At 40.6% G+C, this 23,612-nt stretch overlaps 2 protein-coding genes across 4 annotated transcripts in view; one reads left to right on the top strand and one right to left on the bottom strand.

The window, feature by feature from the left end:
- PHKA2 (phosphorylase kinase regulatory subunit alpha 2) overlaps positions 1-5,917 on the top strand; it is a 153,220-nt gene extending 147,303 nt beyond the window's left edge. For all 3 annotated transcript variants that reach the window (XM_077480754.1, XM_077480753.1, XM_077480755.1), the window contains one exon: positions 786-5,917. In XM_077480754.1, the coding sequence (XP_077336880.1) occupies positions 786-959 (174 nt within the window). In that variant the 3' untranslated portion in view covers positions 960-5,917. The remainder of the gene's footprint in view (positions 1-785) is intronic.
- Positions 5,918-10,981: 5,064 nt separating this feature from the next.
- On the bottom strand, positions 10,982-23,097 carry LOC143982219 (uncharacterized). The gene is made up of 4 exons (XM_077480752.1): positions 22,715-23,097; positions 20,281-20,454; positions 19,051-19,215; positions 10,982-12,464 (listed from the first exon to the last, which is right to left on the bottom strand). The coding sequence occupies exons 1-4, from the start codon at positions 22,782-22,784 to the stop codon at positions 11,002-11,004; spliced, it is 1,872 nt and encodes a 623-aa protein (XP_077336878.1). The 5' UTR covers positions 22,785-23,097; the 3' UTR covers positions 10,982-11,001.
- Between the last annotated feature and the right edge of the window lie 515 nt (positions 23,098-23,612).

Consider the following 23,612-nt stretch of genomic DNA (forward strand, 5'->3'; position numbering starts at 1 on the left):
CCGGCGTATAAGACGACTTTTTAACCCATTAAAATCTTCTCAGGGGTCGTCTTATACACCGGGGGTCGTCTTATAGGGCGGACTGGAAACTTCTGTGATCGCCGTGGAGGGAGCTCCAAAATGCCGCGGCCGCCGTCGCATCCGCCCTGTATGCAAGCTACAAGCTGCAGGCGTCTGGGATTGCGAAAGAAAAGACATACAGCGGCAAAACAATGCAAAACATGCCTCTTTCACCCGTCTGACCCGCCCTTCTATCCTATTACCATACCTCTTCTCTGACGAGCTTTCGCTCCTGAGGACTGGAGCGAAGAGGAGCAGGCGCGCATGTGCTAGTTCTGAGAGGCAGATGTACGGTAATAGGATAGAAGGGCAGGCCAGACAAGTGAAAGGGGTGTGTTTTGCATTAGTCTTGGAGACCGGGATGGCTGGGCAGGCAGGGAGAGCTGACCAGACTATCATTTGTTTAAAGCAACCAGCAAATCGCTGGTAAGGTGGCTGTTATACCACATACAGTACCAGTAAAATATCTACCGGTATACCTGTACATACAGTGCACCAGTATCTACAGTACAGCAGTATCTACAGTACAGCAGTATCTACAGTACAGTACCAGAGGGGTAGTCTTATACGGAGAGTATATCCCAAACACTATATTTTAACTGGAAAAGTTGGGGGTCGTCTTATACGCCCAGTCGTCTTATACGCCGGCAAATACGGTACATTTCCTGCTTTGTGTGGATTTGTTTAAAGTTAAACTGTAAACCTTCTGTTATTTTCTCTTACAGAAAGCTCTTGGAGCTGGAGAATATTACCTCGAACAAGATCCAGCCACCGGGATCTGCAACTTTTTTTATGACAGTGCTCCCAGTGGAGCTTTTGGTACTATGACTTACTTGACCAAAGCTGTGGCCAATTACCTACACGACTTTTTACCCAGTACAAGTTGTATGATGCAGTGAGAGGTCAGGCTACCATATAGGATGAGTTGGTCTGTTTCTGTAAAAGGAAAAATGCTGGGCAGCTGTTACTTCACATTCAGAAGCATTTCAGTAAGGTTACCTGTTTATTCTTGTTACAGATGGAATCTTTTAATTATAACATGAACCAAGAACTATTCTTGTAAAAGCATGGGCCGTGGGAACAATTTCATTTAAAAATTCAGTTTACACACCATATTTATTGCAATATTTCCTACATTTCAGAAGAATGTCTTCACTTAAATAGCACCAAACTTTAGAAAAATTTAACGCTTGAACTTGTCCAATGCTTTCCTACAACCCAAAATAGTCCCCACTGTACCAGCTTTTTTTTGTAACTAAGTGCAAATACGGTACTTACTTCACCAAATTTGTAATTTTTGGGAAGGTTACAGGCTCAATGGAATTGCTGAAAAAAGTCTGCTATGTTTAGGAACATACCAGCCCCACAGAATTTAGGGTTTGCTCACAACATAAAACATACAACAGCTTTGTAAAAACACGCATTGGTTTTCATTTACTAAAGGAGTAGAGCAGGTTCACTTTGCAAAATGAATTTTCACGTAGTGAATCAGATAAAGCTAAGAGGAAATTCACTTTGCAAAGAATGCCCAATTACATGCAAGGATGTTTCCTTGCACGTGATTGAATGTTTGAAGTCAGCACAGCTTCACTTTATTCACTAAGGTAAGTGAAAGTCCACTTTGCAAGTTAAACATGCTCTACTCCTTGAGTAAATAAACACCAATTTAAATTTTGTTTGTCCATGAATTTTGCCTACATTGCAAAACTAAACTAAATGCATGGCAATAGTCTTAATTATTAGGGAGCTCATAAATATAATTGTGATAAGCTTCTGACTCTTTTAAACCTTATTAGTATCTTGAGAACCATTTCATTTTGGGCATACTTATTCTCTAGCAAAAAATACTAATATAGAGTCTACTCTATAAAGCCCACAATGAACTTTTTCATAATTGTTAAGGTGTAAAGCAGCCATTCTCTACCAGGATTATGTAGAACCCCAGGGTTCCTCCGGAGGTTGCTTGGGGATCCTTGAGCTGTGGCTGATTGACTGCCTATCTCATGGTGTCTGCATAATTCCAGGGCCAACACCATATCAAAGAGACAGGTCATGGTACCTCTGATCTTTTTAACTAACTGTAAAAGTGGCTTTTTTGACCACCACTGTAAGGGGGACATTTTTTACACCAACCAGCAATGTAAAAGGCATTCTGACCACCACTCTAAGGAGGACACTTGTTTTACAAAAGTTTTATTGGATTTTTGAAATAAACAGTGGCACCGACCATGGGTATACAAGAACACCAAATGAAGGGTGGCATAGAAGGTACCCAACATCAGTACCAGAATATGAATACAGAGGCAATTTAAAACACATCTCCAAAGAATGGAGGACACTCTTTACACTGGCAACCAATGTAAGGGACATTCTTCACACTGGTCCCTGATTAATTCATTTTAGCAGGGGTTCCATGAGACCTGAAAATTAATTCAAGGGTTCCATAGGAAAGGGCATAAGGGCATCACAGGAAATGTAGTTCCAAAACATCTGGGGTGCCAAGGTTTGCCATCACTGCCCTAGAGTTAAACAGTTTAAAAAAGGGTGGTGTATAGCATTTTTGTAAACATAGAAGACTTTCTACCCAGAATAGATGTGGGTTATTTGTGATATTATAATTGTACAAAATGGTACAGTAATGTAAAAGACCAATATTTTAATAGGGTGAGATTTACCTATAATGTTGAAGAATTGCAGATTTTACCAGTCTACTTATATGGTACATAGTATGGATTTAGTAAACTGTTCATAGAACCTAAGAAACTAGTGTCCTTATTGGTGTAGAACTAATGTTGCTGGTATCTTTATGAGTGCATCACTAATGAGGTAGCAACCAAAGTTTTCCTTTCATTTTGTGACCTCTACTGGAGACATACCTTCTGAAATTGGATTGGTTGCTTTGAACAGTATTTCCCCATTCATCTGCAGTTGTTTTTGTAAATGAAAGCTATCAATACTATTTTCATCCGTCAAACATGTCCTTAGGAGAATCTTGTTAGATAAGCTATTTTAAAGTTAGTCAGCAATTTTATTGGGATACTGAAGTTATACTTTATTTAATCTACTGTTCTGTGTAAATTGTATGAACTCTGTGCCTATTATTATGTTACTTATACATCATACAATTTGACTGGACTACTGCCTGTATGATATTTAAATTTTTGTGTTTTTTTATTTATTTTAAATTAATGTAAATAGTTAATATAATGATGACCAGTAAACTATGTTTAAAAACGATTCATTTACAGTTACATACAGATGTAAGTTGTGCAAGTGAATGTATGCTTTTGAAGAAGGCTGCGCTTCCTGTTACGGCTCTATGAACATATTCTGAGGTCTGTGGTTTAAAGATATTAAAGTGTATTATCAGAGCACAATCTAAGTCGATGAGGTTGATATTGGCTTGTTTTCCTTTTTTCTTCCTATAGTGACCTCATACAATAGTTTTGTGTTTAAATATCCCATTATTTTTTGATATGAGTACTATTGAGGTCACCTGTGTCGTACATGAATCTTCATTCATAAAACAGATGGACAGTAGCCTGCATAGCATGTGAGCATAAAGATTAGGGATCTTCCCATCTATGTAAGTTCATCTTACAATATAAGTAAACAAAGGATAGGGTGTATTTGTATGTCCTACTCTCTTTATCCCGCACCTTTGTGATATAAGGTTTCATCTTTCATCTCACTTGGTTCCCTTTAAGGATGCCTAATTTGGACAACAGTCCAGAGGTTTTCCTGGTGGTCTCTTAAACAGGTATGGTCAGCTCATCTGAATGCATATTTATCTAAATGAAAAGTCTTTAAAGCGGTTCTCCACTCTAAAGTGGAAGTTCCGCTCATCTGATCCCTCCCCCCCTCCGGTGCCACGATCCGCACCTTTCAGGGGGTAGGGGGGTGCAGTTACCTGGATAACAGGTATCTGCACCCACTTCCGGGACAGACCGCCACAGATGCCCCCCCCCCCCATTGTGTTCTGGGAAACACACAGTTCCCAGGACACAGCAGGGACCAGCAAAGACACGCAGCGCGACTCGCGCATGCGCAGTAATGAACCGGGCAGTGAAGCCGCAACGCTTCACTTCCCGATTCCCTGACAGAGGATGGCGGCGGGGGCAGCAGAGAGATGAGCGATCGCTCGTCATCTGCCGCCAACATCGCTGGACCCACTTCCGGGACAGACCGCCGCAGATGCCCCCCCTCCCCCCCCCCCGTTGTGTTCTGGGAAACACACAGTTCCCAGGACACAGCGGGGACCAGCAGAGACACGCAGCGCGACTCGCGCATGCGCAGTAGGGAACCGGGCAGTGAAGCCGCAACGCTTCACTTCCCGATTCCCTGACAGAGGATGGCGGCGGGGGCAGCAGAGAGAAGAACAATTGCTCGTCATCTGCCGCTGACATCGCTGGACCCTGGGACAGGTAAGTGTCAATTTATTAAAAGTCAGCAGCTGCAATATTTGTGGCTGCTGGCTTTTAATATTTTTTTTAAAGGTGCAGAGAAAGAGGTTTAGTAGGATCTACTACAAAATTGCTGTGGCCGAGGGCTATAAAAGGATAAAAGTACTACAAATGTCGTTCATTACCAAGTAAGCAACTCTTCTAAGTATACCAGTGAATTATTTAAGTGTCACTAAACCCACAACAGTAAAGTCTGTATATTCAGTAAAGCATGCTTGTTATACTCACTGTGGAACCTAAGGAGTTAATGTATACATTATGTAAAAAGACTGTTTGATCCTATCTTCTCTGATCCTCCCCTTCTTCCACAGTTCCCAATCCATCTACTGAGTACAGACCCTTAGGAGGCACTCTGCACATGCTCAGTTTGGTGTGTATTGCTAGAGAGTTGTTTTTTTTGGGGAAGGTGCGTGTGTGGGCCAATCAGCACTGTCCAAACAGAGGGTCAGGGGTCATGCAGCCTCATAGGCAGTGAGAGGAGAATGACAACTCCTCCTACAAGCTTTAACCAGTGCTGGGTTGGACACTGATAGAAGTCACAAGACTGCTATATACTGCTGATGAGAAGAGGTATTTATAGCAGTTTATATTTACAAAAATAATTGCACTTCCATGTTCTGTGTACTGTGGGAAGCCAGATATAGTAAATGCAGGGTCCTGGTATAAGTAACACTTTAACTGCAGATATACGGTACTTAAGATGGCCATACACAGTTATTATTATTTTATTATTATTATGTTCCAAAAATTTTAGTTCTCAAAACGTTCATTCGATTTCCTAATGGTTAAATTGGACAAATCAACAATTATTTTTGACCATGGTGCCAGGAAAAAGTGAAGGCAAAGAATGGAAAATTTGTCTGCAACCTAACAAAGTTCCTAAGTATTTATGGGCCTATTACACCTGCCAATTTACAAACACATTACTGCATGTGTTTATACACATTTGTGAGCCTTATAAATGTATAGTTGTGTTTTTGTACATTTAATACACTTTTTTGTACATGCGTTATGGCAAGGGAGACAAAAACACATTTTTCATGGTGCAGATACGGTCATTGTTTTCTTTGTGCATTACTATTGATTTCAGTGGGTTTGCTTAACATGCATAAATGCACACAAATGTTGCATGCTATGCTTTTCAGAAACACGCTGAGCTGCAGTATGTGGCTACATGGACTGGAATAGGATTACTAGTTGAAATGCATTTTCATGCATTAGATTGTGTTTTACTTTAGGAAATGTCAACATGCTAAAATACCCCAAGCATTCCACTTCTTCAGCTGGTGCAGGTAAAAGGGACTTTTTTTACCGCTTGTGGACAACAGTAGGGCCGACTAACATTTCCTTGAAAAGATATCTTCCTCCTACTTATCTATATATATATATATATATATATATATATATATTGAACTCTGATTATACATAGCCCTGGTTTTACAAAGGTAGTGGGGGCATGTGGCTTTTTAATTGGGACCATTTATAACCCATTCACTTTCTTGCATGAAAACATTCATATAATATATATCGTCACCTATTGTCAGCAAAGAGTCTGTGCACAATACGTCTGAAGGCATGTCTCTAATCTCCTGCTTGCTGTAGTTTGGCCTCAATTTATTTATTTATTTTATTTTATTTCAGGTACTTATATAGCGCCGTCAATTTACGCAGCACTTTACATATACATTGTACATTCACATCAGTCCCTACCCTCAAGGAGCTTAAGGTCCCTAACACACATTCATACATATACTAGGGCTAATTTAGATAGGATCCAATTAACCTACCATTATGTCTTTAGAGTGTGGGAGGAAACCCGGGGTACCCGGAGGAAACCCACGCAGGCACAGGGAGAACATGCAAACTCCAGGCAGATGGTGTCGTGGTCGGGATTCGAACCAGCGACCCTTTTTACTGCTAGGTGAAATTCAAGTGGTACGGTAATAGTGTACAATAAGGGAGCTTATTTTGAGTTTTAAATTTAGATGTGTTATTGGTCGCCTAAATTGGACCTGTCCTGGTTAGGCCTTTCATCTAACATGAGTAGTATCTGACTATGTTTAGATAGATCAGCAATAAAGTAAGATAGTATCAGAGTCTGCACCCTGGCAGCAATCCACAGATCAACAAATAGGATTCAGATGACAAATTCTCACCGGTGCTCTGTAGCGGTCGCTTTAATATGGGTTTATTCATAGACCTCACTTTGATGTCAGGTAAAAAGATTCTGCTTTGCTCTAGTCTTTCAAATTGCTGCCTATATATAAATGTCTTTGTTCTATCCGCAACCTGCTTGCCACTCTGAATGTAGACCTTTTACACTGCGGTTTTTTAAGTACTGTATATTGAATGTATGAACAAAAAAAGAATATATATTTTAGCTACTGATCATTTCCTAGTATATAGTATATACATGTTATTTTCATTCAGAAGCAATGAATCATGTATGCTTTTTTTGGAAATATGTTATAATTTTACCTATATTAAAAGCTATATTACCCATGTTGTGTCTGCATTTATTTTATTCCTTGTTTGTCTTATTTAACTACTTGAGGACCAAACCTCTTTTTGAGATTTGTTGTTTACAAGTTAAAAAGCAGTTTTTTTTTCTAGAAAATGACTTAGAACCCCCAAACATTATACATTTTTTTCTAACACCCTAGAGAATAAAATGATGGTCGTTGCAATACTTTGTCACACCGTATTTGCACAGCGGTCTTACAAGCACACAATTTTTGGAAAAAATACACTTTTTTAACAGTAAAGTTTAAAAAAAATTATATTGTGAAAGATAATGTTATGCTGAGTAAATTGATACCCAACATGTCATGCTTCAAAATTGCACCCGCTTGTGGAATGGTGACAAACTTTTACCCTTAAAAATCTTCATAGGCAACGTTTAAAAAATTATACAGGTTGCATGTTTTGAGTTACAGAGGAGGTCTAGGGCTAAAATTATTGCTCTCACTCTACTGATCACAGAGATACCTCATATGTGTGGTTTGAACACCGTTTTCATATGCGGGCTCTACTCACATATGCGTTTGCTTCTGCACGTGAGCTTGGTGGGACGTTTAAAACATTTTTTATTATTTATTTATTTTACCTTTTATTTTTTATTTTTACACTGTTCTTTTAAAAAAAAAAAGTGAAAACATACCTTGTAATAGAAAAAAAGCATGACAGGACCTCTTAACTGCTTCCCAGGAATGTCCTTCAGAAGGAGGCGCGATCCCGATGCGCTCGTGTCACCCGGACACGGCGTATCTCGGATCGGCAGGAGGGCTCTGTGATTGGCCCTCCCGATCACATGACGGCCGTGTCCAATCGCAGCCGTCATGTGATGTAAACAAACAGCCGGTTGCTAGTCGATCGGCTCTCCTCTCCTCACACAGAAGTCGTCACTGAGGAGAGGAGAGCAGATCGCTGCAGCCGGCTGATGATCAGTGAGTATGAGCTGTTTTTACATCTTTTTACTCACTGATCACTAGTCTAGTATAAAACACACATGTCCCCAAATAATAAAAAGACATGTCCCTAAATAATAAAAACACATGTCCCCCACATATGTCCCACTAAAATCACATTTCCCAATGATTATCTGCACACATATGTTTTTATACCAAAAACATGTAGCAGAATACATTTTAGCTTAACCACTTGAGACCCGCGCTATAGCCGAATGACGGCTACAGCGCGGATCTCCTTTGCCAGGACTATGTCTATTGACGTAGTCCCGTGCACGAGCGTGCACCCTGAGGGGCGCGCGCGGCGCGCTCTGTGATCGGCGAGTCTACGAGACTCGCCTGATCACCGATCCGTACAAGGGGTCGATCCCGACCCCTTATCACGTGATCAGCTGTCAGCCAATGACAGCTGATCATGTGATATAACGGAGCCGGTAATCGGCTATTATTCCTCCTTGCGCTGACAGCGCGAGGAGAAAAAAAAAGCCGATCACCGGCGGCCGTGATCGGGACATCAGTCCCGATCACGGCCAGCCCTGCCAGTGCCCACCTGCCCCCTGCCAGTGCCCACCTGCCTCCTGCTTTGCCACATTAATAAAAAATGTGTCCCCCTGTCAGTGCCACCCAGCAGTGCCCACAGTGCCACCCAGCAGTGCCCACAATCTGCCTCAACAAAGGTGCTGCACCCTAGTGCCACATATCCGTGCCCAGCAGTGCTGCCCAGCAGTGCCACCCATCAGTGCCCAGCAGTGCCACCTATCAGAGCCACCTATCAGTGCCACCTATCAGTGCCCATCAGTCCCATCTATCAGTGGTACCTATCAGTGCCACCCATCCGTGCCACCTATCTGTGCCACCCATCCGTGCCACCTATCTGTGCCACCCATCCGTGCCATCTTATCTGTGCCCGTCTTTGCCCATCAGTGCTGATCACGGCCAGCCCTGCCAGTGCCCACCTGCCCCCTGCCAGTGCCCACCTGCCCCCTGCTTTGCCACATTAATAAAAAATGTGTCTCCCCTGTCAGTGCCACCCAGCAGTGCCCATAGTGCCACCCAGCAGTGCCCGCAGTGCCACCCAGCAGTGCCCACAGTGCCACCCAGCAGTTCCCACAATCTGCCTCAACAAAGGTGCTGCACCCCAGTGCCACATATCCGTGCCCAGCTGTGCCACCCATCAGTGCCCAGCAGTGCCACCTATCAGAGCCACCTATCAGTGCCCATCAGTCCCATCTATCAGTGGTACCTATCAGTGCCCCTTAGTGACACCCATCCGTGCCACCCATCTGTGCCACCCATCCGTGCCATCTTATCTTTGCCCATCAGTGCCGCCTTATCTGTGCCCATCGGTGCCGCCTTATCTGTGCCTTTTAGTGCCGCCTTAACTATGCCTATCAGTGCCCACCAGTGCAGCCTATCAGTGCCCACCAATGCAGCCTATCAGTGCCCACCAATGCAGCCTATCAGTGCCCACCAGTGCAGCCTATCAGTGCCGCCTCATCAGCGCACTTCAATGAAGGAGAAAAATGACCTGTTTGCAAAATTTTATAACAAACTATTAAACATGATTTTTTTTTTTTTGCATCTTTTTTTGTTTGTTTAGCAAAAAATAAAACTCCGAGCTGTGATTAAATACCACCAAAAGAAAGCTCTATTTGTGGGAAAAAAATGATAAAAATTTCATTTGGGTACAGTGTTGTATGCCCGCGCAATTGTCATTCAAAGTGCATCAGCGCTGAAAGCTGAAAATTGGTCTGGGACTGAGGGGGGTTTAAGTGCCCAGTAAGCAAGTGGTTAAATTTACGACAAAATTTGATTTGATTGGATTTCTTTTAAAATAGAAAGAAGAAAATATTGTTTTTTTTTTCAAATTTCCGCTCTCTTTGTGCTTATATCGCAAAAAATAAAAAACGGACTCATGAATAAATACCACCAAAATAAAGCTCTATTTGTGCGAAAAAAATGCTAAAAATTTCATGTGGGTACAGTATAGCATGACTGCGCAATTGTCATTGAAAGTGCGAGAGCGATGAGAGAGAGCTGAAAATTAGGCTGAGAAAGAAGGGGGAGAAAGTGCCCTGTATTGTAGTGGTTAAATATGAGATCTGGGGTCAAAAAGACCTCAGATCTCATATATACACTAAAATGCAAAAAAAAACAACAAAAAAAGGCCCTTTAAGAGCTATGGGTGGAACTGACATTTTGACGTAAGCGTGAGGAGAAAACAAAACAGATTACCAAGCTTTTGTTTACACATGTGATCAGCTGTCATTGGCTGACAGCTCATCACATGGTAAGGGGCCAGGATCGGCCCCTTACTCGGATCCGTGATCACCCGAGTCTCGGTGATCCCTTTGCATGGGGAGCACGCAAAGGGGATGCCGTCATATGACAGCCTCCCGGAAATCTAGGTCCGCGCTGTGGCCGTCATTTGACCATAGCACGGACGTCAAGAGGTAAAAATAATATAGTTTAAAATATGATATATTAGAATTTTACCATATTTACTATTTACTATACTTTACTATATTCCAACATGTCCCATCAATTAACCCAGTAATAGGGATGAACAAAGGCACATGTATTTGAAGTCAGTCTTATGTGACAACCATGGTTACTTTCATAGATACACTATATTGTCAAAGGTATTGTGACACCTGCTTTTACACGCACATAAACTTTAATGGCATCCCAGTCTTATTGATATTGAGTTGGCCCACCCTTTGCAGCTATAACAGCTTCAACTCTTCTGGGAAGGCTGTCCGCAAGGTTTAGGAGAGTGTCTATGGGAATGTTTGACCATTCTTCCAGAAGTGCACTTGTGAGGCCAGACACTGATGCTGGACAAGAAGGCCAAGGAGAAGGGCAGTCTTCCTTTTGACAATATAGTGCAGCTGTTAAAAAATGAGCATAGACACAAATAATATATAATAACCAAAATTGTATTATTATTATTTATTTTTTATTTTACAATTGTAAAAAAAAAATGCGTATGTTTGTACATTATATATTCTTTAAAGGTCTTCACAGATTGGTGTAGCTCCACTCCAAGTTCCATTCTCCATACAGAAGCTATACACATCACCTTGGGTCATGGTATATCCTGGATAACAGTAGTACTGAATGTAGTATTGATACTGGTTCGGGAGAGGATCCTTCAAAGTAAGAAACCGGAAAGTTCCATTAAAAGGGACCGGAGGATAAAAGCACCGCACTCTTCTTTTCAAAGCATTCTTGAGAGCACCATGGTGTAATTGATTTCTATTGGCTTTAGTTGTATGTGGAATACGTGTGGAAAATGTGACTCTTGGCGTGACTACAGTTATCTCCTCAGTTCCATGAATGGTTTTGCTGGGCTTTTTTGCTAAAAGCAAGCTTTGTATGGCTGTTGTTTTATATCTAAGTGTTGGCAGCTTAGCAGTAACTTCATAAACAGCTTCATTGTATTTATACTGTTTGCCTTGTGTGGTACTGTTAGTCTGAGAAATGGAACCTTGTGTTAGTTGTTGGTGAAAAGATACAGGTAACATTTGAGTATATTTGATGGCTGTAATACTTGTTAGAGTTATCGATGGGATATTAGCAGTTGGTTTCTCCTCAATGTTGGCATATTCAGAATGGTTTGTAATGTGTTTTAGATTTGCACTGGTGGTGACATGTTTTGGTGACCCATATGTTGACCTTAACATAGAAGATTTATTTGTGGTGGCTTCTGGTGTAACTGTTCCAGCAAGTGAACTTAGTAAATGTAAATTGGAAGACTGGATACTTACTGAATGTGACTGAAGTGTGTGATTAATATTGGTAAAGACCTCCCCAGGCTGTATCCATTGAGTTGTTCCTTCTACCTTGGACGGCGTTGTTCTCAGGTGAGATAAGGGACCAGTAAATAAGCTTGTAAAAACATTCCTAGGTGATGCATAATTTTCAGTATTTGGATAATGCTCCTTCGGAATTAAAGATCTTAGTGTGTCATTCTTTAATGTTGTTGGAAATGGGATGGTTTCCATGTTTGATGTTTTATTTTCTGTCCATTTTGTTGTTTGTCTTTCAGTTTGTACCACGTTTGATAAGTTATACCAGTTGGTGACATTTATCTTAGGTGATTCTGTACGTGACTCTAGTATAGATGAAAATATTGAAGAGTAGCGTTCTCCAGCACTGGATTTATTTGTTGACTTTAGTTTGTCTCCAGGTGTCAGATGTAGTGAACTTTGATTTTCCCAAAACGTCGGCAGTTCTTTGTGTTGGTAGGAACTCTTTTTGTTCTGGATAGTCTTAATCCTAATTATGGTTGTAGAGTCACTTCTAAAACTTATATCACTGTGATAGTTATCAGGTTCATTTTGTGTAGTGTTATAAAAGATTCTGTGAAGATCCTCTGATGACTTTCCTGAAAGTGATAAGTGCCTCATGATCACTGAGCTGCTCATTTGTGCAATTGTTTTTCTATGACTGGAACTCATCATGTCAGAATCTAAAACGGCAGAAGCAATTAAGTGATTAGCTACAAAAAAATAAATGAAAAAAATAAACATTTAGTGTGCCTGATGTATAAAGGGCTCATTTGAATGTTTTACCTAGGCAACAGTGAAGATAATTTACTGAAGGAATAGTTTCACTCTAGTCTGTATCCACTTTAGGAACTCAGTAGGTTTAAGTATAAGATTCTGTTTTAAAATTTCTATGAACCTGACTGAGTGTTTGAAGTGGACAAAGACTACAAAAAACTGTAAATTCAATTGTTGTCAAATAAGAGATGTTCGAGCATGACACAAGCATTATCTAAGCTACATATTTAATGTCAGACTTAAAGTGGAAGTAAAGGGAAAACCTAACTAACTGTAAACCTACTCTCAGCCAAATTCTAAGCCTAATCTATCTAGCCCTGTAAAGAAAAAAAATCACTATACTTACCTGTTCTTCAGCCACTCTGGTCTGGTCTCCAGGGGTGGCTGCTACGTGCAAGAGAAAGACGTCAATAGCTGGGAAATGCCTGGGAAGTGACGTCACCCTTATGCCACGTGCACACGATTGGATTTTCCGATGGGAAATGTTGGATTTGAGCTTGACGGTAAGTCTGATCGTGTGTATGCTCCATCGGACATTTGTTGTCAGACTTTCCACCAACAAATGTTGGCTAGCATGCTCTCAAATTTTACACCAACAAATGTGTGTTGTCGGACTTTCTGATTGTGTGTACATGAGTTCATCAGACAAAAGTCCAAAGTACAGACACACATGCTCGGAAGCAGAAGCAGTCCGTCAAGTAAACTAGCGTTTGTAATGGAGAATTAACATTCGTGAAGTGGCAAATTATGAAATCTTCAAATGCAGCACACAATTCTCTCCTTCTTTAATGGGATAATACTGAAGCTGTTTTGCTGGTGATAGTGATGGAGTTATTGCAAACACATTTTCAAAGGCTTTTTTTTTTTGTGATATCAAGAATAATATTATGTTTTTTGTTTTGTTTTTATTTGTGCAAGTTAAAGCAGTAGTAATAAACGCACATTTTTTTTTTTTTAAACCTGCAAAGCAAAAGGCACAATGAGCTAGTATGCACCGCATACTAGCTCATTATGAAATACTTACCTTAGAATGAGGCCCCGACATCTGGTCCGATCCACGCCGAGGGAGCTGACATGCTCCCTCAGTGTTTCTTCCGGGTATCGCGGCTCCGGCGCTGTGAGTGGCCGGAGCCGCGATATCGTCACTCCCGCGCATGCGCGCGGGAGATTTCATTCCGGCCGGCCACTGCCGGATTTTCAGGCCGAGAATCCCCTTGTGCGCATGCGCCGCTGCAGTCAGTGGCGCATACCGAGGGGAATATCTCCTAAACCGTACAGGTTTAGGAGATATTTTTTTTACCTACAGGTAAGCCTTATTATAGGCTTTCCTGTAGGTAAAAGTTAAAAAATTGGGTATACAACCACTTTAACACAACGCCATTATCCCCTAGTTTTTAAGAACAAAGATACAACTATGTTGGTGTCCCTTTTGTCAATTTTACATTGTATTTTTTAAATGTACCTGCCTACTCCCAAACTGCCATTTGAAGTAAAACACATAGCCAAGTATTATTCTCCACAATTTTTTTTATTATACATTAAAAAAATAAAACAAATAAAATTAGACATTCTATCTGCCAATAGAACTTAAGAAAAAACTGCATTCTATGCATCCAAAAGAAAATAAACCAAATCAAATCATTATTCAACCAAAAAAAAGAATGTCAAAGCAATAACTCCAAGGCCAATAATAAAAAACACGTTATCTCCTCCTATTCCGCGACATGTCTGATTGACGAACGGCCATTCAGAAACGAACTGAAAAGCGTGAATCAACACTCACCAAACTTCTACTAACACGAAATTAGCAGAAGGAGCCCAAAGTGTGGCGCTAAAGAGCTGAAAAACCATGTTGTATGTCTAGTATGTCACTAGGTTTGTAATTGTTGGCCAACATTTGTGTGACCTTGTGTATGCAAGACAAGTTTGAGCCAACACTCTTTGAACAAAATTACACAGTTTTGTTGTCAGAAAGTCTGATCGTGTGTACGAGGCATTAGAGTTACTATGGGTCTTCCATTGTTGGCTGCCTCTTCTGCACACTCCTATATGTTGAAGTTGAACTGACAGCTCAGCTTGAGACTGGAACAGAGCATCTGCAGAACAGGTAAGTATAGTGATTTTTTTTCTTTACAGGGCTAGATAATTTAGGCTTAGAATGTGGCTGAGAGTAGGCTTAGCGTTAGTACAAAATATTGACACTTTGGGCCCAATTTGGACATTATCACTTAGGGGTGTTCTCACTTTTGTTGCCAGTGATTTACACGTTAACCCTTTTGCTCCCAGGCCCTGTGCTCCATTTTGTACATTCAGGTGGAAAGACCATTTTTGCAATTTTTCCTTTGCTTTTTTATTTTTCACTTATAGCTTTCAGAATTTGTCAAAGACCTCCAAAACCATATATTTTCTGAAAATATATGAACTCTAGAATAAAAATAAGGTGCTACTGATTTTTAGACCCTGCGGTATTTGCGCAAATGTTTATCAAACCAATATATTGGCAAAAAATACACTAAAACCATTATTAGCATATAAAAACACAGATAATTTTACAAAATTCCTGCTAAATCCCTACTAAATATAAAAGCTTAACCTGTATGGAGTCACTAGAAAAAAATAAATTTACATTGCACCTTTGCAAAATGGTGAATATCGAACGTACGCAAAAATTTTAATATCTCAATTTCTCAAAAAACCTGAAGGTTTCCATTTTTCCCTTACAGCTTTCAGAATTTGTGAAAGATCCATAAAACCATATATTTTCTGAAAGCACATGATAAGTAGAATAAAAAAAAAGGTGCTACAGATTTTTTTTTAGGTCCTGCGGTATTTGCACAAATGTTTATCAAAACAATATTTTTGCTAAAAATACACTAAAACCATTATTAGCAGATAAAAACACAGCTAATTTGACAGAATTCCTGCTAAATTCCAATTTAATATAAAAGCTTAACCAGTATGGAGTTAATACATAACAAATATTTGTAATTTTTAATTTTGTGCCTTTTTCAAATCGAACATACGCAAAAATTTAAATACAGTGGAACCTTGGTTAATGAGTAACCTGGTTAACGAGCGTTTTGAAAGACAAGCAACTTTTTTTTTTAAATTCTGACTCGGTTTGTGAGTGTTTTTCTTGCAAAACGAGCAGAATTCAAGCTAATGGGGTGTGCAGTACTGCATTTGGCCAGAGGTGCGAGGGCGCCGGGGACACTCAGAACGGTTTGGAGCCGTTCGGAAATACTCCATTCCTGAGTGTTTCTGAGCCTTTCCGGGGCTTTCCGAGTTCAGCCGATGTGTCCCCGAGTACTTCCGAGGCTCTCCGGTGCCCCCCAGCTCTGGTCACATGTGGTATTGCATGAAATAGAAGTTAATTAACAAATTATCTTTATTTCCATTGACTGATTGATATGTGAAAGCAACACCCCCCCCCCCCCCCCCTCCCGATTTAAACCATATATTTTCTGAAACTAAAGGACCAGTAGAATAAAAAGAAGGTTCTATTGATTTTTTAGGCCCCACAATATTTGTGCAAATGTTAAGCAAAGCAATATTTTCACAAAAAATACACTAAAATTAATAGTGGATTCATACTTGGGAAAATGTACAACATTTCTGCTAGATTCCTAGTAAATATAAAAGTTAAAACTGTAATGAGTTACATTTTAAATTGCACCTTTTTGTGAAATGGTGTAACTTACAAAATTCCTGCTAAATTACCACTAAAGCATCGTTCACATGTGGCATACTAAAGTGTATGCCCATGGAGGACCATGTTTACCCGCACAGGGATGCATAGGTGTTCCGTGCATCCCCATACAGGCAGTCCCATTTATATCAATTGGGATGCAACGGCCGCACAGGCATAGCTGCTGTTCCCAATCTGACATCTGTGTGGGTGTGGGTACATGACCCCAAACGCAGACAGGGACATGCATGCGAACCTACATGGATATAAAATTGTGAGGAACAACTCTGCTCCTGCAGTTACTACATCCCAATTGACATTAATGGCACTGTCTGCACAGATATGCACGGAACATCTGTGCATCCCTGTAAAGGTAAGCTGTGTATGCCCAGTGTGAACAAGACCGTAGGCCCCTTTTCACACAAGCACACCAATCGGATCTGCCTGTCAGGTGGGCACAATCGGACCACCCATTGTTCTCTATGGAGAGATTGATCTAAATGGACATGTGTCCGTTTACACCCACCTACATCCGATCCAGCCTGCTAAAAACAGACGGGTGGGGATTCCATTCCCCATCCATCTAACAGATTGGATCAGATGGTATCTGATGGAAATGGATAGGCAGTCCATTCCCATCCAACAGCCCCATAGAGAACAGCGGGCTGTGTCCGTGTCTGCTCTGCATCAGCGGAGCGGACAAGGACCTGTCATCAGCAGATAGATCCCCCACTGAGCAGTGCCCGTCTTTGCAGGGTGCCGGACTCATATGTTTGTATGAGTTTTTTTTTTTTCAAGCCACGTGATTAGAGCTTTGGCTTCTTGAAAAAGGTTGGGTTCGGGGCGCAGAGCATTACACCCAAACCCACCCACTTGTGACAATAGCGAATGAATATTCGCTATCACCTTCCAGCTCCTCCTGGCCAATCAGGATGGCTCAGGTTGGCCGGGAGGAGAAGCTGAGGAAGCCATGGAGGGGTGAGTGCGGGGGGGATACATCACCGTGGAGGGGTGAGTGTGGGCAGACCTAGGGGGGTCTTACTATGTTTGTGTTTTTAAAAAACGTTTTCTTTAATTTTTTTGTTATTTTTTAATTTTCTTTTTTTTGGGGGGGGGGGGGGGGGGGCTTTGGTGAGAAATCAGAGGTCTAAACAGACCACCATATCTCTTTTTTTGAGATAGAGAAAGGGACTGAAGATAGTCCCTTTTCTTTGCAGCACTTTACTTGAATGAATGAGAATCTGTATAGAGATTTCATTCATTCATAAAAAGTCTGATACATTGTAACACTCGCGGTTACTATGTATCAGCTGTCAGTGGATATAGGAGCGATCGCTGCCTATATCCACTGTACTACAGGGGGGAGCTCAGTAAACATATGTTTACTGAGCCTCCCCAAGCCCCTACTTCACCCCCACCTGCACCGCTTCCCCCCGACCCCCGCCACGCTCCCCAGCCTAACAGATCATGGAGATCATTGCAGGGAGAAGTTGCAGGCGGCAGGAGGGGAAGGAAAGATACCGTTCGGAGTGGCCATGGAACCAGGGTGCGGGGGCAGTTGAGGGGTTGATCTGACTGGCAGGGGGGACACATCTGGATCCCCCCAAGCCCCATGCAGCACCTGAAGCCGGCGTGAGTGGAAGAGGAGGGATGCCGGCTAATGATGGTAGCTGCGGGTTTGCGGATTGGGTGGAGGGGGGTAATCAGTGCTGTGGGGGATGAAATAGATAGGAGAGGTGAGGGGGGGAGCAGTTTTAGATGGAAGGGAGCGGCTGGGTGGAGAGGCAAGGGACAGGGAAGCAGCGGGGGCGGTCACATTAGGGGTTAATAACTGAGCAGGGGGTTGTAATCCGCTGATCAGAGTCTGCTGAACAATTCTGATATAAGCTTATGGTCATTGAAGTGACCATAAGCTTATCGGAGAGGGAAATGAGGTCCGTATGGCGTACGGACTTGGTCACCTGCGGGCACTTCTTAGGTCCGTATAGGCGTATGGACCTGGCAGCGAAAGGGTTAATGGCTGTGTGTTGAGTTATTTTGAGGGGACAGCAAATTTACACTGTTATACAAACTGGACAATCACTAATTTTCATTGTAGCAAAGTGTCATTTCTTCAGTCTTGTCACATGAAAAAATATAATAAAATATTTACAAAAATTTGTATATATATATATATATATATATATATATATATATATATATATATATATATATATATATATTAATGACATATGTAGAAACGCACACCACATCCTATATTCCTGATGCCCAATTTGCAACTTGCCTCTTTTAGCATGTTTACAGTCTCCTGTGACATGTCCAAGGTCTCTGATCATCTCCTGTATCATGTCTGTAGTCTCTGACCATCTCTTGTATTATGACTTACGTTTCTGACCATCTCGTGTATTATTTCTACAGTCTTTGACCACCTCTTGTACTATGTCTGCAATCTCTGTATCATGTCCATGGTCTCTGGCTATTCTCTGTATCATATCTGTATTCTCTGACCATCTCGTGTGCAATGTCCACAGTCTCTTACCATCTTTTTCACCATGTCTGCAGTCTCTAACCATCTCTTGTATTATATCTGCAGTCTCTAACAATTATGTATCATGTCATTAGTCTTTTACTATATCCTGTTGTGTGTCTGCTGTCTCTGACACTGAATATTCATTGAATTTTATGTGTGGTCCTTTGGTAATGTTGAGGGCCACACTTAAGCCCACCAAATCAAGAACGTTGACCACCACTGACTTATTTATATTCAAGGGACAGTTTGAGTTTCTTTTGCATAGATCTCTCACCTCTACAAACAGGCATTGTGCCGTTCCATCTCTTTCCATTGCAATAGATTAACGAAGAACCAAATAGCTTGTAGCCTTTGTTGCATATGAAAGTAATGACCGCATTGTTGTGAGTGGTTTGAAGACTGCCATGTGAAATACCAGTTGGCAAATGGCATCCATTTGCTGGAAAAGAAAAAGAGTGCAAGAGAAACAGGTGATTTTGAGGCGAGTTCCATTTTCCTATGATTAAAGCAGCATTTGCTGAAAATTATGACCTAAACTGCTGCCAGATTTTCAGAGATAATGGAGAAAGAATGCACTAATATCACAGTACTACATTTCTGGTTAGGTCCCCTACACAACAGTATGATAACTTTGAGAGGTTTTAGTGTTACATAATTGTTAGCTTGCAGTGGTGTAGTTGACCTCTCTCAAGTGCTGGTACATATATTGTAGATTTAGCCTTTTGATTAGTTGATGCAGATGTCAGCTAGCGGGTGGTCCCTAAACCACACCTTTAGCTATGCCACAGGATTTCCTTCTTCAGACCCCTGTGAGCTCACAGGCTTTCTGAGGCTAAAGGGGATAATCAAAATACAACTTTTGGGACACAACACATAGCAGGGGTAGTTGTACTAAAGAGGGGAGATATTCTGCAGGACAGAGCTACACTGCTAGGGAGAGAGGTTATAGTTGGGGCAGATGGGACACTTGCCTACAAAGCTCCTTATGACCAAGTACACCATGGTGGTGATCTATTGTAAATAGTTGTATGGCATTTGAATAAATACTCCAAAACTTGGTACGGACTTTGTACCAATCTTTTGCTTCAATGTGTCTGATATTTATGATGATTATCTAGACGATGCAGTAATGCAAAATTGCTGTCTCCAATGGTACATCAATTGTTTTAAGATACAAGTAGCTATTAATCTATACTTTACTGATAGCTGTGCTATGGAGCTTACATTGTATGTGCTCTAATATTGATGGCTGTACTACGGAGTGCTCTTTAATACTGATGGTGTTATAATGTTTGCACCATGTTCCCTCTGATAATGAGGCATGTGCATGAAGCCTACACCATATGCTCACTAATATTAATGGCTGTGCTTTGGAGCTTACACCGTGTGCTTTGTTATACTAATGACTGTGCTATGGAGCTTACACCACAAGCTTATTTAAACTGATGGCAGAGGACTATGGAGCTTACACTATATGCTCTTTAATTCAAAGACAGTAACTCACCTACACAAACAGGTAATGGCTTCATCCACTTTCCTCTGATACAGCTGTTACTGACATGTCCAAGTAATCTAAGCCCATGATTACATGTAAAAGTGGTGTATAGTCCTCCGTAACGAAAAAAGGTTGTTCCGTTTTGTAGATGTCCTAGTCCAGGACACAAAGCTTCAGAGAGATCTGCAAAAATATAGATGCATATTTTTTCAGCATTTATGTACACAGAGCATAGATTATTTCACATCAGTCTTTGCTCACCGAAGAAGCTCTCAGTCTAATGTCATGACCATACATACAAAGGGATAACATACAAACTCAATGCACTATTTACCCTGATGGAACTCAAACACAAGACTCTGCACAAGATCACTTTCAACATGCTAACCGTGAATATTTTGCCAATACTTATTTTCCAGTCTGTGGCATAATGCAGGTATTCACAAAAACACTTCTTATGCCCCATACACACGAGCGGAATTTCCGTCTGAAAAATCTTTGATGGTTTTTCTGTCGGAATTCCACTCAAGCTTGGCTTGCATACACATGGTCACACAAAAGTTCTCTGAACTTTCGACCGCCAAGAACGCGGTGATCTACAACACTGCAACAAGCTGAGAAAATTAAGTTCAATGCTTCCGAGCATGCATTAAATTGTTTCTGAGCATGCATGTTTTTTTTTGCGCATCGGAATTGCTTACAGACTAACAGAATTTCCGATAGGAACTTTTTCCGACCGAAAAATAGAGAACCTGCTCTCAATCTTTTGCTGGCGGGAATTCCACCAGAAAAAGTCTGATGGAGCATACATGCAGTCAGAATTTCCAACCAAAAGCTCATATCGGACTTTTGCTGACAGAATTTTCGATCGTGTGTACGAGGCATAGCAAGTAAATGTGCAGTAGCATTGCTGATTTATTTCAATCAGCATATTCAAGAGGGATTAAACTCTGTAATCTGTGCCCACAAAATGTCAGGAAAAGGCAAATGACTAGTCACCAGCATGGTCTGTGGGATCCTTGCAGCTGATATTTTCACCATCACTGAATTATCATGCTATGCTCTGTGCTGTGTCTCTGTGTGGAGGTGGAAATCTATGTGCAGGAAGAGTTTTGCATCCTCATGTTAGAGCCTCCAACAAGAAGAACCGTGTGCAGCATAGTACTGACATGGCCAACGCTTATGCCAGATCTCCTGAGATTAGCAGATGCAGCAGTACCTTAGATCTCACACTGCAGGTATACAGCTATGAAGTACCTAGTCAAACTCACGTACCATGAAGCAGACTGCTATTTTTAGAAGGAATTCCAGGCAAAAGGTATATTTTTTAGGGTACTGCTTGGACACAATTAACATTTCTAAACTTTCCTTATAACATATCAAAGCTTTGTCTTTTGAGTTAAGGTCCTCTTTAGTATCTAATATTAGGAATATATTTCGACTAGCATTTGGGACAGAAGCAAGATCAGCTGGCCAACTATGCAGAGAAATAGTTTAAAGTGCTTCACTTTGTAGGCATAAAGCATGTGTTCTGTTCTATGTAGTCCTTTGGATAAGCTAGCGTGTTGTATCATTCATAGCCTATTCAAATATAGTCATAAAGGAGAGACAAAAGTGCTTTCATGTTTTGAGTTGAGATAATAACTTATATCTTAATTTTTTTTTTACATAATTTTCAGTTTAAGCGACTACTGTTCCATACTTTCATAATGAAATTTGATTGCTCGATCTAGCTATCTATTTATCTATTTGTCTGTCTATCTTCTGCACTTGGGATACAAGTAGAGATGTTAATTCAATTCATAGTGATTAGAAACTTGCTAAAGTTTCTTCTGACCATCAAAATTGAATTTTGCAAAATGCGCATTAAGCGGAATACATTGGCATGTGCAATTTGGTAAATTTTTTGAATACTGTACAGTATAGTTTCCTTAAATTTTATTGGCTACAAATACACACAAATAGCTTGAGATAATAAATATTGGCAATAGCAATGTTCTGTTCTGAAAATATCTGAATATCAATGCAGAGTCATTCTTTTAATTTTTGTTTTTAGGCTGAAAAGTAATGGTTGTCTGGAAAAAAAAAAAACACTATTGACTTTAAAAAGCTATTTAATACACCAAGTATGACATATGGTCTAATAGGCGTGAATATTGCATTGATCATATGGTGAATATCACTTGGGATACAAGTAGGGCTGAGAAATTCATTTCATAGTGATTAGAAACTTACGGTACTAAAGTTTCTCCAGCCCAGCAAATTTGTACTAGCATCTAAATCTTAGTGATGAGCTTTGTCCTTTTTAAAAAAAATTCCCCTCAGCTGTCCATATTGTCTCAATGTAATACAGGTACACTTGCCCAAGTTGTTTTAGGAATTTACCCTTTAGAAGTCACTTTTCCTGTTATAAAAGGAACAAACCAAAAATGAAAAAACTTACTGAACATCACCAGGAAGACATTTATAGACAGAAAGAAGTGCGGTATCTCCAGTGAATATTTGGCATCCATCGTTGTAGTTGACCAGAGATGTCTTGTGGTTTTCAGTATAGGCTATATATGTCATTGCTGAGAATATGTCCTATGCTAAACAGATCCGATTATAGTTAGAACAACTTCATTGCACCAGACAGGTCGCCTGCTGCTACCTTTTGTGTTAAAGTAAAATTGCTCCTTCTTAATCACAGGTCTGAATTTGAACTGACAAGGATAAATGTGGAGCTGCCTAGCATGTTCTACATAACTGGATAAATAGCTGTAACCTTCCCCCACCGGTCACAGCCTGGTAATAAACTGGAGAACACCTAAGGGCATGAGTTCATATACAAACAAGTATTCAGGTTTAGAATCCCTAACTTTATTCTAGACGTGCTCTTTTTTTTTTACTTTTTTTATAATTAACAGTTTTTATTGTTTTTTTTTTCCACATAACAACAAAAGATGAGATATCAGGGTAACATTTAAAGTCCTTAATCAATTAATAGTCTAACAAAGAGGCATAGCTAAAAGATATGCATAAATAATAGTGACCAAATCAACTACAGAAAACAACAATGGCTTAAAAAGAAAAAGCATATCAACTGGTCTAGCTGCGTAAATGCAAGAAATTGGGCACTGTTCCCAACCAGGCCTATTAAAATTTAGCCGGGCACAGGGACAGCATCCAAGGTGCCATATGATGTCCAAGAATAGTTGCTTAAAAAATTTTTTTTATAAAACTTTATTTCTTTATTCACAAATTTCGTAATTTTTACATGATGTATCAAAACAGACATTCCCACCAGAGCCCAACCTCTCTCCCCAATACTTTATGCCCCACACAAAAGCAATAAGTGTAAT

Source organism: Lithobates pipiens, unplaced genomic scaffold (genome assembly GCF_037356315.1).
Source record: "Lithobates pipiens isolate NorthernLeopardFrog02 unplaced genomic scaffold, aLitPip1_a1.2 Scaffold_16, whole genome shotgun sequence".
Taxonomy (NCBI): Eukaryota; Metazoa; Chordata; class Amphibia; order Anura; family Ranidae; genus Lithobates; species Lithobates pipiens.

Bases quoted from the DNA above. Each gene is read 5' to 3' on its own strand.
- LOC143982219 (XM_077480752.1), bottom strand. From the start codon at position 22,784: ATGGATGCCAAATATTCACTGGAGATACCGCACTTCTTTCTGTCTATA. The intron at 20,455-22,714 runs GTAAGTTTTTTC...ATATTTTTGCAG, and splicing joins TGTCTTCCTGGTGATGTTCA to ATCTCTCTGAAGCTTTGTGT. The intron at 12,465-19,050 runs GTGAGAGATCTA...CTGCCGTTTTAG, and splicing joins CACAATGCCTGTTTGTAGAG to ATTCTGACATGATGAGTTCC.